At 45.4% G+C, this 13,876-nt stretch overlaps 1 protein-coding gene across 2 annotated transcripts in view; it reads right to left on the bottom strand.

The window, feature by feature from the left end:
* Nucleotides 1-13,876, bottom strand: part of zfyve9a (zinc finger, FYVE domain containing 9a) — a 72,873-nt gene that overhangs the window by 51,150 nt on the left and 7,847 nt on the right. For both annotated transcript variants that reach the window (XM_079488942.1, XM_079488943.1), the window contains exons 2-5: nt 10,856-10,965; nt 8,573-8,684; nt 2,365-2,798; nt 1,088-1,670 (exon numbers count right to left, since the gene is read on the bottom strand). In XM_079488942.1, the coding sequence (XP_079345068.1) occupies nt 1,088-1,670; nt 2,365-2,798; nt 8,573-8,642 (1,087 nt within the window). In that variant the 5' untranslated portion in view covers nt 8,643-8,684; nt 10,856-10,965. The remainder of the gene's footprint in view (nt 1-1,087; nt 1,671-2,364; nt 2,799-8,572; nt 8,685-10,855; nt 10,966-13,876) is intronic.

The following is a 13,876-nucleotide window of genomic DNA, read 5'->3' as shown; positions in this document are numbered from 1 at the left end:
AGAACTTGGGACCCTTCCCTACTTCCTTCACAGGTGTTACCGATGATACTAATGAAGGCTCTGTTCCATTCAGGTCAAACAGAGTCAGGGTGCTGCTATTGTGCATGTTGGCTCACTGGAAATGGAACAGAGCCTTAATTAGTATCATCGGTAACACCTGTGGAGGAAGTAGGGAAGCAGCCCAGAAGTAGGAAGGGTTATTCTGTGTGCATAGAGCCCAGACTCACAAATTGTGATTAAAGGTGTAGTGAAACAGAAACGGTGGGCATTTTATTAGGAAGTTTCAGCTTGAAACGCTGGCTCTGAAGTTTCGGAACCAATCAGAGCGTTGCATCCCTTCAGGCGATGGGGCGGTACGGTAGCTATGCTACACGCAGGACGCATGGAGTGTGTTTGTTTACAAGTCAGATAGTCGGCCAGCTGTACCGTAATACACTGTCTGGATGTTATCTTGAATGGGAATAAAAACAGAGGATTTCTATAATCAGTAGCAGCTGGACGCACAGATATGGGGAATCAAACGGGTGAGCTTCATTTTAATTGGCTTTTATCGATGTGGGCCTCGACACGTCATCACACAGTACGTTTTCGTTTTCAGAAAGAAATTAAAATTCGATTATGGACTTTTGATATAAAAATACACAAAAATGAAAATGTACCCATTTTTTGGGCATCCATTGTTAGGTATGCGCATATGATGACCACGGATGTGGTCTAAAAGTGTGAAAAATATTTTTCATTTCACTACACCTTTAACGATTTAATTGTGTTTTTTGTATTAAACATTGGGAACGTTACAATTTGTATTTCTGTTTGCCTTTGAGGCTTCGTAATCACAAATTGCACAGGGCAGATATGACAAACAACTTAAATACACACTCACTGACACATTTAATAATGTTTAAATAATGTACAAAACAGCAGAAATAGCTAATCTGTGAGCTTACAACACGTCACAAAGTGATGTGTTGCAAGCTTGTAGATCTGCCATTTCTGCTATTTTAGATTTTTTTTTTAAACTATAGCGAAAAATAATTGCGATTATCTCCAATAATTGCGATTATGTAATAATCGTGACACCGCCTACCTCCTCCTCCCACGTCGCCGCTCTCCTGCTTGCTCTCCTCCATCTCCTTCTCCTCCGTCACAGAGTCTTCTTTGGAGGGAACAGGACTGGGAGAGATGACCTCCTCCTCCTCATCTGCCTTGCAGTCGAGTCTCTCGTGCTCCACCACGCCGTTGGGGAGGGGCTTCATCATCTCAGAGAGCTGGGCAGCTGTGTGTCCCTCTTTGGCGATCCTCTCCTCGTCCACTTTGAGCCGCGAGTCGGGAGACATACAGCTCTGTTCGTTCCCGTTGACGTCCGAGGCCGCCGCTCCTCCGCCCCCGTTCTGGACTAGTTCGACGGCGGCGTTCGCGGTTCCCGTTCGTCGTCGTCTTCCGTGACCGGAATCTTGCAGGAGAATGGCCTTTTCTTCGTGAACCTCGCTGCTTGCCACAGTCACCGACTCTGGTGTCGGGCACCGCTCGTCCAGTCCGCCCCCGTCCTCGAAGGTGAAGTGAGTGTGACCCGCTCGGAGACCTCCCTCCTCCTCCTCCTCCTCCTCCTCCTGCGTGGGTCCATGGGGACACTGGTCTGAGGCGCCGGGCTGGACATCCGGAAGATAGGGCTGACAAAATTATTGTAATTAACTAATTGTTTTTTGGCATTGAAACAAGGTAAAATTTCTGTTTGCCTTGTAGGCTTCGTAATAAAAAAGTGCACAGGGCATATGACAAATAACTGAAATATACCAAGAAATTACTGCAATTTTGGAAATAGCTGATCTACAAGCTTACGTGTTTAATTTATTTATTTAATGTATTTGATGTAGAATGTTGAATATAGAACAGTAGCCTGGCTAATAAACCAGACCGAATCAGCCGTTGGCAAAAAAAATTGCCTGCCGGCGGATTGCGGTCTGGAGAGGCTCAATTGTACGCCCATTTCCTACACCAGAGAACTGGTGTGGCCAATCGGGACACGGTATGCAATATGGGCGGGCTTTGGTACAGAGACGTTCAATGCTTGAGACCTTTGACTGACAGTAGCTCTGACCAATTGTGTCAAAGAGAAAATGTTTGAAACCGCCCCCCGGGAAACAAGATCCATACACAGCATCTCCAGACTCAAATACCACATGACAGTGTGATTTGAGTCTGGCTTATTAGCCAGGCTACTAGAACAGTGCCCATTGGGGGGTGATCAGATGTGATCAGGTCGCGCATCATTGTGAATCGCGATTATGACGATTAGGACAAAATCATTGCGATATCTCAAATAATTGCGATTAGTCGATTATGTAATAATTGTAACAATCCTACCGGAAGAGGAGAGGAGCCACCGCCGTCTCTCTCCGGGCTGAGCCCGTTGAGCTCTGGGCTGCTGGGGCGGCCGTTCTCCAGGACGCCACTGGAGGGCGCAGGCACCGGCGCCGGAGACGGCGGCGAAAGGTCGTCGGTTCCCACCAGTTTTCCGATGTTGGGCTGGGGGAGAGGAGGGCTGTGGACATCCGCCGATCGCTCGTCGCCCCAGGACGGGGCAGAGTCGGGGCCGCCGGGGAGGAGACGTTTGGGGTCGCCCCCTGCCGGCGAGCCGTCGGGGTCCCCGATTGTTTTGAAGGGGGGCAACGGGCTGCTCTCCTGGGGGCTCAGGTCGGCGTGGGTCAGGGCAGGGTTCAGAGAGAGCAGGTGAGCCGGTGGGGCCAGGATCTGGGTCCACTTGGCGTCCGAGAGCGTGGTGGGAGAGTCCGTCTCATCTGGGAGAGAAAACAGGAGGCAACGCCTGATTTGAACTTGCCGGTGTCTTGTCTTGCACCAAAAATAGCTGATCTTTAAGCTCACAATGCGTCGGACCACGACACATTGTGAGCTTGTGGATTTTGGGTGCAAGGCCAGTATAAAATCAGGCTTAGAGTGGATGAAATATACGCTAACCCTACTGTGATGTTTTAGATTGAAGTTTTTAGGTTTCACAAATATTAGTTAATACTGTCAGACTAACCTTTTGACTGTCAAAAGGCCGCAAATACCTTTTGGTTTTTGTACTACAAAAATAACTAAAAGCTAACTAAAAACATAACTTGAAAGGATAGAAAGCATAAATAACCAGAAATACCGCATGGTGGCTGAATCTGTAACTATATAGTCTCGCGTTACCAGACAACTATTCCACAATCTCCGAATGCTATATAGAGTCTGGACCTATAGCCCCCATGGGCTGAGTAACGGAAGCTGCCATTTCCGTTCACGAAAATATTTTTTTTTATTTCCTTTTCTGCTAAGCAACAAGCTATAGTCTTAGATGTTTTCTATTTATATTAGGATAAATATGCGCGACTGTAAAGACGAAACAGAAGTGGCGAGGAGGCTCCACTTCCGCTGTATCCGGATACTCATGAGACTTTTTCCGTTGGCCCAGACTGTACGGAGCGTTTGGAAATGGCAACAGTCTGGTAACGCCAGACTAGTAACTATTTAAATGGCGGAGGCAACAGTCTGGTAACGCCAGACTAGTAACTATTTAAATGGCGGAGGCAACAGTCTGGTAACGCCAGACTAGTAACTATTTAAATGGCGGAGGCAACAGTCTGGTAACGCCAGACTAGTAACTATTTAAATGGCGGAGGCAACAGTCTGGTAACGCCAGACTAGTAACTATTTAAATGGCGGAGGCAACAGTCTGGTAACGCCAGACTAGTAACTGGCATTACCAGTCTGGTAACGCCAGACTAGTAACTATTTAAATGGCGGAGGCAACAGTCTGGTAACGCCAGACTAGTAACTATTTAAATGGCGGAGGCAACAGTCTGGTAACGCGAGACTAGTAACTATTTAAATGGCGGAGGCAACAGTCTGGTAACGCCAGACTAGTAACTATTTAAATGGCGGAGGCAACAGTCTGGTAACGCCAGACTAGTAACTATTTAAATGGCGGAGGCAACAGTCTGGTAACGCGAGACTAGTAACTATTTAAATGGCGGAGGCAACAGTCTGGTAACGCGAGACTAGTAACTATTTAAATGGCGGAGGCAACAGTCTGGTAACGCGAGACTAGTAACTATTTAAATGGCGGAGGCAACAGTCTGGTAACGCCAGACTAGTAACTATTTAAATGGCGGAGGCAACAGTCTGGTAACGCCAGACTAGTAACTATTTAAATGGCGGAGGCAACAGTCTGGTAACGCCAGACTAGTAACTATTTAAATGGCGGAGGCAACAGTCTGGTAACGCCAGACTAGTAACTATTTAAATGGCGGAGGCAACAGTCTGGTAACGCCAGACTAGTAACTATTGAAATGGCGGAGGCAACAGTCTGGTAACGCCAGACTAGTAACTATTGAAATGGCGGAGGCAACAGTCTGGTAACGCGAGACTAGTAACTATTTAAATGGCGGAGGCAACAGTCTGGTAACGCCAGACTAGTAACTATTTAAATGGCAGAGGCAACAGTCTGGTAACGCCAGACTAGTAACTATTTAAATGGCGGAGGCAACAGTCTGGTAACGCCAGACTAGTAACTATTTAAATGGCGGAGGCAACAGTCTGGTAACGCCAGACTAGTAACTATTTAAATGGCGGAGGCAACAGTCTGGTAACGCCAGACTAGTAACTATTTAAATGGCGGAGGCAACAGTCTGGTAACGCCAGACTAGTAACTATTTGACGTGTCATACAGTATAATATCGTCTCTGTGGGGTGGAAACGTCATATGTCCAAAACAGTTACTTTTCAGGACTCAAATTCAAAAGCAAACGTTTGATGCTTTTCTGTGGCTTTGCTGTAGTATAGGCGTTAATTTACGGAGAAACAAGACGGAAGGATGGACAACCATAAAAAGCTCACTTCACTTGAAACGCTAGAAATTAGTAGATTGTCGCAAACCAATGACAACATGTATTTCAACGGAAGCCATGTCTCACTTAGTGAGCGCTATTAAAGACGCAGGAGGGAGGGTAGGTGGGGTGTTGGAGTCCTGGGGGGGATGGTTGGAGAAATGAGGTTGGCACCGATTTGGGAAATTAAGTGTTGTGGACGAACTGGGAAGTTCTCTGAAAATGGGCCAATCTGTTCTGCTCCCCCTGGGGGCCATCAGTCAAACTGACACATGAATGCTGTGGAATGTGGGAGGAAATTCTTAAAACAACTTCCACACACACACACACACACACACACACACACACACACACACACACACACACACACACACACACACACACACACACACACACACACACACACACACACACACACACACACACACACACACACACACACACACACACACACACACACACACACACACACACACACACACACACACACACACACACACACACACACACACACACACACACAGCTTTGTGAGCTTGTAGATCGGCTATTTTTGGTGTCGCTCAAGTAAGTATAAATTGGCATAATTCTCCTAAACTCCTAAACCTAACCTCAATGCCTAATCCTAAACCCAATCTGAATCTTTTCACATAGTTGTAAACCTAACTCTAAAGACCTCTTAAACCATTATAAAAGCTATTTTGTGAGGACTACTAAAATGGTCCTCCCAGTGTCTATTTCTCACATTCCAGACTGTACTCGCGAGGATATTTGGCCCTCACAAGTATGGACTATATTTAAGAGCCAAATATCCTCACGAGTACAGTAAAACAAGTACTCACACACAGACACGCACGCACACACGCACGCACACACACCAAAAAGTCAAACACAACTGCACCATTGTTCTACCCAGATTGGAATCCACGCAAAGCTGTATTGAGTATACGCTGTACCAGGTCCTCAGTCAAGCATGCAAAAACAGCTGATCAACAAGCTCACTACGCTCTGCAGCGCCGTGAGCATTGTGAGCAATGTGAGCTTTTAGATCGGCTATTTGCGGCCCACGACACCGCCGCGCAAATAATCATAGATCTCGCTTTAATCTGCCGTGCTGGACCTCTGGCAAAGGATACAGATAATCAGTCGCAGCCTAAATCCACACACTGAAGTCACACTGAGGGTCAAGTAACGTAGCGTGCGTGCGTGCGTGCGTGCGTGCATGCGTGCGTGCGTGCATGCGTGCGTGCATGCGTGCCCAGTAGAGCCATCAATCCAAGGGTCACCTTTGAAGAAGCAGCGAAAAATCTCATCCCCATAGAATAACCGGACGCATTTGGAACAAACAAACACAATGTTTGTTTACTGACTGTGCAATTACTGTACAAACAAACCCCCTGGAAGCCCCCTTTGAAAATGCTCCCCTCTACTCCAATACCATGTGTCCTGCCCCAGTGCAGAGTGACACCATGTGTCCTGCCCCAGTGCAGAGTGACACCATGTGTCCTGCCCCAGTGCAGAGTGACACCATGTGTCCTGCCCCAGTGCAGAGTGACACCATGTGTCCTGCCCCAGTGCAGAGTGACACCATGTGTCCTGCCCCACTGCAGAGTGACACCATGTGTCCTGCCCCAGTGCAGAGTGACACCATGTGTCCTGCCCCAGTGCAGAGTGACACCATGTGTCCTGTCCCACTGCAGAGTGACACCATGTGTCCTGCCCCAGTGCAGAGTGACACCATGTGTCCTGCCCCAGTGCAGAGTGACACCATGTGTCCTGCCCCAGTGCAGAGTGACACCATGTGTCCTGCCCCAGTGCAGAGTGACACCATGTGTCCTGTCCCACTGCAGAGTGACACCATGTGTCCTGCCCCAGTGCAGAGTGACACCATGTGTCCTGTCCCACTGCAGAGTGACACCATGTGTCCTGCCCCAGTGCAGAGTGACACCATGTGTCCTGCCCCAGTGACACCATGTGTCCTGCCCCAGTGACACCATGTGTCCTGCCCCAGTGACACCATGTGTCCTGCCCCAGTGCAGAGTGACACCATGTGTCCTGCCCCAGTGCAGAGTGACACCATGTGTCCTGCCCCAGTGCAGAGTGACACCATGTGTCCTGCCCCAGTGCAGAGTGACACCATGTGTCCTGCCCCAGTGCAGAGTGACACCATGTGTCCTGCCCCAGTGCAGAGTGAAGTGTGAAGCACGCTGGGCAAGACCTAAGCTGTAGACTGTAGAGGCTATCATTTGTTTTGGGCGGAAGTCGCAGGATTTTGGCGTTAGTACCGCTCGAGGAAATGACGTTGATGCTTTACAAATCAGTTTACATTCTCTGTGAATGAAACAAGTGTTGTGATTGGTCAGAATAATATCGTATCCGGGGGAAATACATTTGTTGGATGTTCCGGACCGACACTTCCGCCAATAGCGTCTCTCCCTTAGGTTGTGACCAGGCTTTTCTCTTCGCAGATGAGTAAGCCTGGGACCGAGGCTAAGTGTGAAGAGGGGGGATGCATCATCCCCTCCACTCTATTGCTTTGCACCAATTACACGCAGCCACACGCGCCCAGGGGAAACGGCTAATCCAATTAATCCTTTTCCCACTCTTCCCACCCTTGTTTACCTCCCGCAAATATTACTCAAAAGTCGCAGATTGTCTGACACACCTGCGTTCTCAGCACCGCTCATCATTTCTCCTTGCCGTAGCTCTTATGTAACGAGCGAGCAACGGGTTCAGATCTATCAATCAAAAGCTACATCGATTGATGTGTTCCTCCTCCATTTCATGTCTTGGAGGAATAGACGGGAACAGAAGATTTATTGCTCACAAATGGTTAACCCTCTCCGCCGTCTTTTGAAAAAGTGCAGGGTAATCACGTATCATATTCTGTTGTCAATGTCTTCTTGTTGCTTAAAAAAAAAAAAAAAAAAACCTGTCTGCCATCGTCCTAATCTTATGTTACATATCCATAATACAATATTCATTGTCCATAACTGTCTGTACATTTACAATGGTCTGTAGAACAAACATACTGATCATGTCACCAGTCCAGACTTCGGCCATGTTAACTTTCAATCTGGTGTCCCTAGTAGGCACTTTTGAGAATGATTCCAAAATTGCAGATCTCCAAGGCCAAGCTTGCGGTGTGACATGTCGGGACCTTGTAGCCTGGGAGGCATACCATTTGGGGTTTATGATCCGGTCGGGAGCGGATGATAACTAACTTATGTCATGTTGTAGTCTAGTTTATATTCATCAGGCCAGAACCCCCAAACCGGAATCAGAATTACCATAAATAATTGCCTGCATCATAATTGGGCGTGCCCAATAAAAGCCTTGATGTGGCATTGCAGCGTATGAATCCGACAAGGCTCTACAAGTACTTCTTGGAATAGTTTGTTTGGTATATCCATCTTTTATTCCAACTCGTAGTGACTGGCGAGACTAAGAACAAACAGGGGCGACCATAACTTTATGGGAGCGGGGAGACCAAAACAAAGCGACGCAGAGGTTATTATTTTTTTGTTTTTATCCTCCTGTCTAAGCCACGCCTAGACCAGATCACACGGGCGATTTAGGAACACAGACCAGGCTTTCCTCCGAAGTGGAAAATCTGGTGACGCAAGGTTAGGGGGCTTGTAGAGGTTTGTTTTTTTAATTAAATAATAATAGTATTAATGAAGTGGTTGCACGTGCTCACCTTCATTCAGCTCAAAGTCGTCCAGCACCTTGTCCAGGTTGAAGGCCTCTGCCTGGAAGTAATTCTCCATGGGTCACCAAGCCCCGCCCACCTTGCCGGCGGCCCCGTGAACCTACAGGGAGGAGATCAACACACATGATGCCCAGTGGTGGACAAAATACTCACATTCTTTTACTTAAGTAAAAGTATCAATAATGCAATGTAGAAATACTATGTTACAATTAAAAGAGTAGAAGTACAAAAGTATTGGCTTGAAAATGTACTTAAAGTACCTAAAGTAAAAGTACTTGCAGAATGTCCCATTTAAGGTTTTCAAATGTATAATAATCTTTTGAAAGTAGCAGATCTACAAGCTCACAATGCGTCACATAGAGGCATTGTGAGCTTGTAGATCGGCTATTTTCAAATGGCCGAAATGTTAATATAGGGTTGAAGTGGTTAATATATATGTTTTGTAATAATAATCAAAATCTACAAAGTAACTAGTAGTAAGTATTCAAATAATTGTAGTGGAGTAAAAGTACAATATTTGCCTCTGAGAGTACAAGTAAAAGTACAGAAATTTGAAAATACTCCAGTAAAGTAAAGAAAAATACCTCAAAAGTACAGTACTTGAGTACATGTACTTACTTACCACTGCACATGCCTATATATTTACATAATATTGTGTACAGCAGTGCTCCCCAAAGTGCCGCAAGACAAGTCCAGGTGTATATAAAAAAAATCACACCCGTGTGAACTGAGTGGTGCAAGGTCTTATATAGTCTGATCAGCTATGTCAGTGACATCACACACTAACCATAGCAACCATGCTCACCCATAGAGGCACAAACACACACGGGTACTAACAAAGCCAGTTGTTGGAGTGGTTTGCACCACTCAAAAAGTATAGTTTTTTTTAATTCAGTACATCAGTAGTTTCCCCAATACAGAGGCAAATTCTATTCTATTCAGTATTTTAACCACCTGGCCTCACTATTTGTCACACATGTTCTTGCCTAAGGAAGGCCGTGACTCGTGCATGACTGGAACGTTGCTCTAATTGAAAAATCATCCTGCTTGTACCTTGCAAGTGGCAGTGTGCGCCAGGTTATAGATCTATTGTTGATGTTCACCGTTCACTTGCTTTTAGACTTTTAATCCGGGTGTGCGAAACAGTTTGCATCGATTCACACATTTTCCAAAACCGCAATAATAATTACAAGGTATACTTACAGTAAAGCTCCAAGCTGCTAAGCTACAGATTTTACTACTTAGCTGTACTACAAGCTCACAACGCATCACGTGTGTGAGCTTGTAGTACATCGGCTATTTTCCCCACAAATACAGGTGTGCCATGAGATTTTCAATTACCCACGTTTGAAAACCACCGGTGTGTAAACCAGAGAGTCTTCTGTCTCTCTACTCCACACACTTTAATGTCAGCAAGTCAACAAGCCTTTTGTAGTGCCGAGTTTGTCAATGATGCAGACTTTACACCTTCAATTCTGAAGGCTGTGAGGTTTCATCATACACTTATTTTTAAGGGAGTTAAATATTGCAGTAGGGCTTTATTGATTGAAAACAGTAGAAACTCCAAACTTTTATGATCGCTTTTCCCTCTGGATTTTCCCTTTTCATAAAAGTTGCATTTGTATCGACATGCGTGTTGTCAATGGACGAAAATAAGTTTCAACCAAAATACACAAAAGTATTGTTGAAGTTCCTTCTACGAGACGAGATATACAAAGTTGCGCGTTTGTGCTGAAGACAGCAATAGTTTATGTAGACAGCTCATATCAGGGCCGTTATACCCAAACTTAAAGGAGTAGTTCACCCAAGAAATTACTTTATTTCTATCGCTTACCAACCCGTTGTTGACTTTGACTCACGACTGTTCTACCAACTGAAATATCACCACAGAAGAAACAAATTAAATAAAACTTTAAAAACAGTCTAAATGATAATATGAGCAGTGTTTTGGACTTCATGGACGGATCTTTGATAGAGTTTTGCTGTTACATGGAGCTCTGATTACTTCCATTCATCAAGTCTTTACTTCGTTTGGGGATTCTGGATTCAACGTTAACGTTAAGGAATGTTTTACAAACTAAAGCCTCTACACGTGTCAAAGACAACCCTGTGATAGAACTATAGAAATAAACAAATGTATTTCTTGGGTAGACTACTCCAGACACAACCCTGTTATAGCGGTGGTTCTCAATGTGGGACATTGTGGACACATGAGGTTTCCAGCCCGACAGTGATAGAATGTTAACGCGTCTCAGTTTAATTGTTCCTCACCTGCGCAGAGCAGAGGTCCTCCTCGGTCCCGGGTGGCAGCGCTGTGCCCTCTGCAGGTTTCTGTGTCGGCCTTCACTTCATCCAGTCTGGCACGCTCCCCGCGCCCGCACCTGAGACAAAGCGGGGGATAACGACACCATTCACTAGAACACAGAACAGCCCTTCTTCTCACTGGCTTTCTGATTGATTGATTGAAATATGTATTAACAGTTTGCAGAATTACAGTACATTTCAAGCACAAACTCAATACAAAGACTGTTAACTGTGAGTGGACGACCCAATTAAGCATTACACTTGTTTACAAGAGGATCCACCTTGTTCAATTCATCAAAACATTTAGGGACGTACAAATAGACACTTCTATAGCACACTTCTAGCCAGTGTGTCCGTCCATTGTCCACACAGCTCAGTGGCCTTGTGGTTAGAATACCCTGAGATGGGGGGTGGGTTGAGGGTTCGATCCCTGGCCCAGTCATACCAAAGGCTATAAAGATGGTACCCAATGCCTCCCTGCTTGGCACTCAGCATCAATGTTTGTTGGTGCTTTCCAGGGTGTGTAGTTGTACATCCAGCTGCCTCACGCAAAGTAAACAGGAGATAGGCTCCTGAATTATCGGCCACATGGCTCGAGAGCCCTTGGTTTCCACCCTGATACTTACTTACAGTAGTATAAGCAGTGATAACCTCAGTGTTCATTTAACTCTGAGAGTGAGTGTACAAAACAGACATAAAGACATATTGTTGCATTGTAGAATTAAGCCAACTTTAGAGAATGTGGCCCAATAATAATACTGTGACATATACATACTGCACCAGTATCGATATTTGGTCCCTAAATATTGTTTGTTAAAACCTAGCACTGCAGAATGATGAACTACACCGACTGCACCAAGCGATCACGACTGAACACAAGGCCAGCTTACTGCAAACATCTTGACTTCAGTGCCACTCACGTAAGGACAAGATCAATCATGGTGGAGCAGAGTGGAGGCTTTGGTAGGACAGGTACAGAGTCGACACATTTTCCACTTAGTTTAAGATGCAAGCTCTGGCCACGCCGTCAGCACAGCGCAGCGAAGACAGCGAACAGATGGCAGATGCGCTAACACGCAGGCAGCGACAAAACCATCATCAGCCACGCCCCCAAAAAAGCGTGACATATCAGAGACCCCTTTCGGAACCCCGGGCACGGGAGCCAAATGCCACAGTCGAGTACAAAGCAGTAGTACAGTAGAAGGTCTTGCCCTCAAGTGTATTTCAGAGAAAATAAATACGAGGCCGAATGAATGAAAAGTTACAACCTCAAGACAGCATGAACCTCATTCTCTCCTCGTGCCAAAGTAGAACATAAATAATACAGCAGTGCAGTAAAGTAAACAGCAGTCAGTCATTTTGCAGCAGATAACAACAGACCTGGGAGAGGACACAGTATGGAACACAGATAAAAACAGACCTGGGAGAGGACACAGTATGGAACACAGATAACAACAGACCTGGGAGAGGACACAGTATGGAACATAACAACAGACCTGGGAGAGGACACAGTATGGAACACAGTAACAACAGACCTGGGAGAGGACACAGTATGGAACACAGATAACAACAGACCTGGGAGAGGACACAGTATGGAACACAGATAACAACAGACCTGGGAGAGGACACAGTATGGAACACAGATAAAAACAGACCTGGGAGAGGACACAGTATGGAACACAGTAACAACAGACCTGGGAGAGGACACAGTATGGAACACAGATAACAACAGACCTGGGAGAGGACACAGTATGGAACACAGTAACAACAGACCTGGGAGAGGACACAGTATGGAACACAGTTAACAACAGACCTGGGAGAGGACACAGTATGGAACATAACAACAGACCTGGGAGAGGACACAGTATGGAACACAGGTAACAACAGACCTGGGAGAGGACACAGTATCGAACACAGATAACAACAGACCTGGGAGAGGACACAGTATGGAACACAGATAACAACAGACCTGGGAGAGGACACAGTATGGAACACAGATAACAACAGACCTGGGAGAGGACACAGTATGGAACACAAACATTCCAACACATGTCCGTTTAACACTTGATAAAGCCCAGGCCCCAGAGGGATTTATCATGCCAAGTTGTTTTAAAGAAAACATCATATATCATGTGGTGGATAGCTTCATCCAAACACAGCAACTGACATGGTTGCAGTGTAGGCCTGTCACAATTATTATATAATCACCTATAATCGCAAATTATTTGAGATGATCACAATTATTTTTGCACAATCGTCAATCGTTTCCATGTTGATAAATGTCCATATATTTATAATATATATTAAAAGAAATCTACATACTTACAACATGTCACTTTGTAACGCGTTATAAACTTACAGATCAACTATTTTGTAAAAACAATTGGAAAGAAAAATATTTACAATTATTTGTCATATCTGCCCTGTGCAATTTGTGATTACGAAGCCTAAAGGCAAACAGGACAATCCAATCTTCAATGCAGAAAAATACTATTCATTTGTTAATCGCAATTATTTGTGTGACAATTAATCGTCAACTTAAAGGGCCACTTCACCCCTTTTGCAAACAGATCTTAGTGTAATGATGTTTAGGAAACACTTCTTGTTTCTTTTTCCTGGGATTTCTGCGTGTAATGTGGGGTTTTGGATATTTTAGTCATGATGCCATGATGTTCATGACCAAGATTTGTCATGAAAATGTGGTGGCACTCAGCATCAAGGGTTGGATTGTGGGTAAGTCCCTGCGACATACAACTAGCGTCATGTCCAGGGGGTGTACTTGTACATCAAGCTGGCTCACGCTACAGAAACAGGAGATAGGCTCCTGCCCTATGGGTCTCATGGCTCGGCAAGGCTCACTTATATTATATATTACATTTGTAATCGTGACAGCCCTACCCCAGTGTGCATGGACATCATTTATTTAGTGGCATGCTGTATGCCACTGAGCCAATACTGTGCCATTCATTGGTAACTTACAACCACACC

The sequence above is a fragment of the Electrona antarctica genome (assembly GCF_951216825.1).
Source record: "Electrona antarctica genome assembly, chromosome: 19".
Taxonomy (NCBI): Eukaryota; Metazoa; Chordata; class Actinopteri; order Myctophiformes; family Myctophidae; genus Electrona; species Electrona antarctica.
The sequence above is the reverse complement of the archived record's forward strand: the minus strand, read 5'-3'. Positions and strand labels throughout refer to the sequence as shown.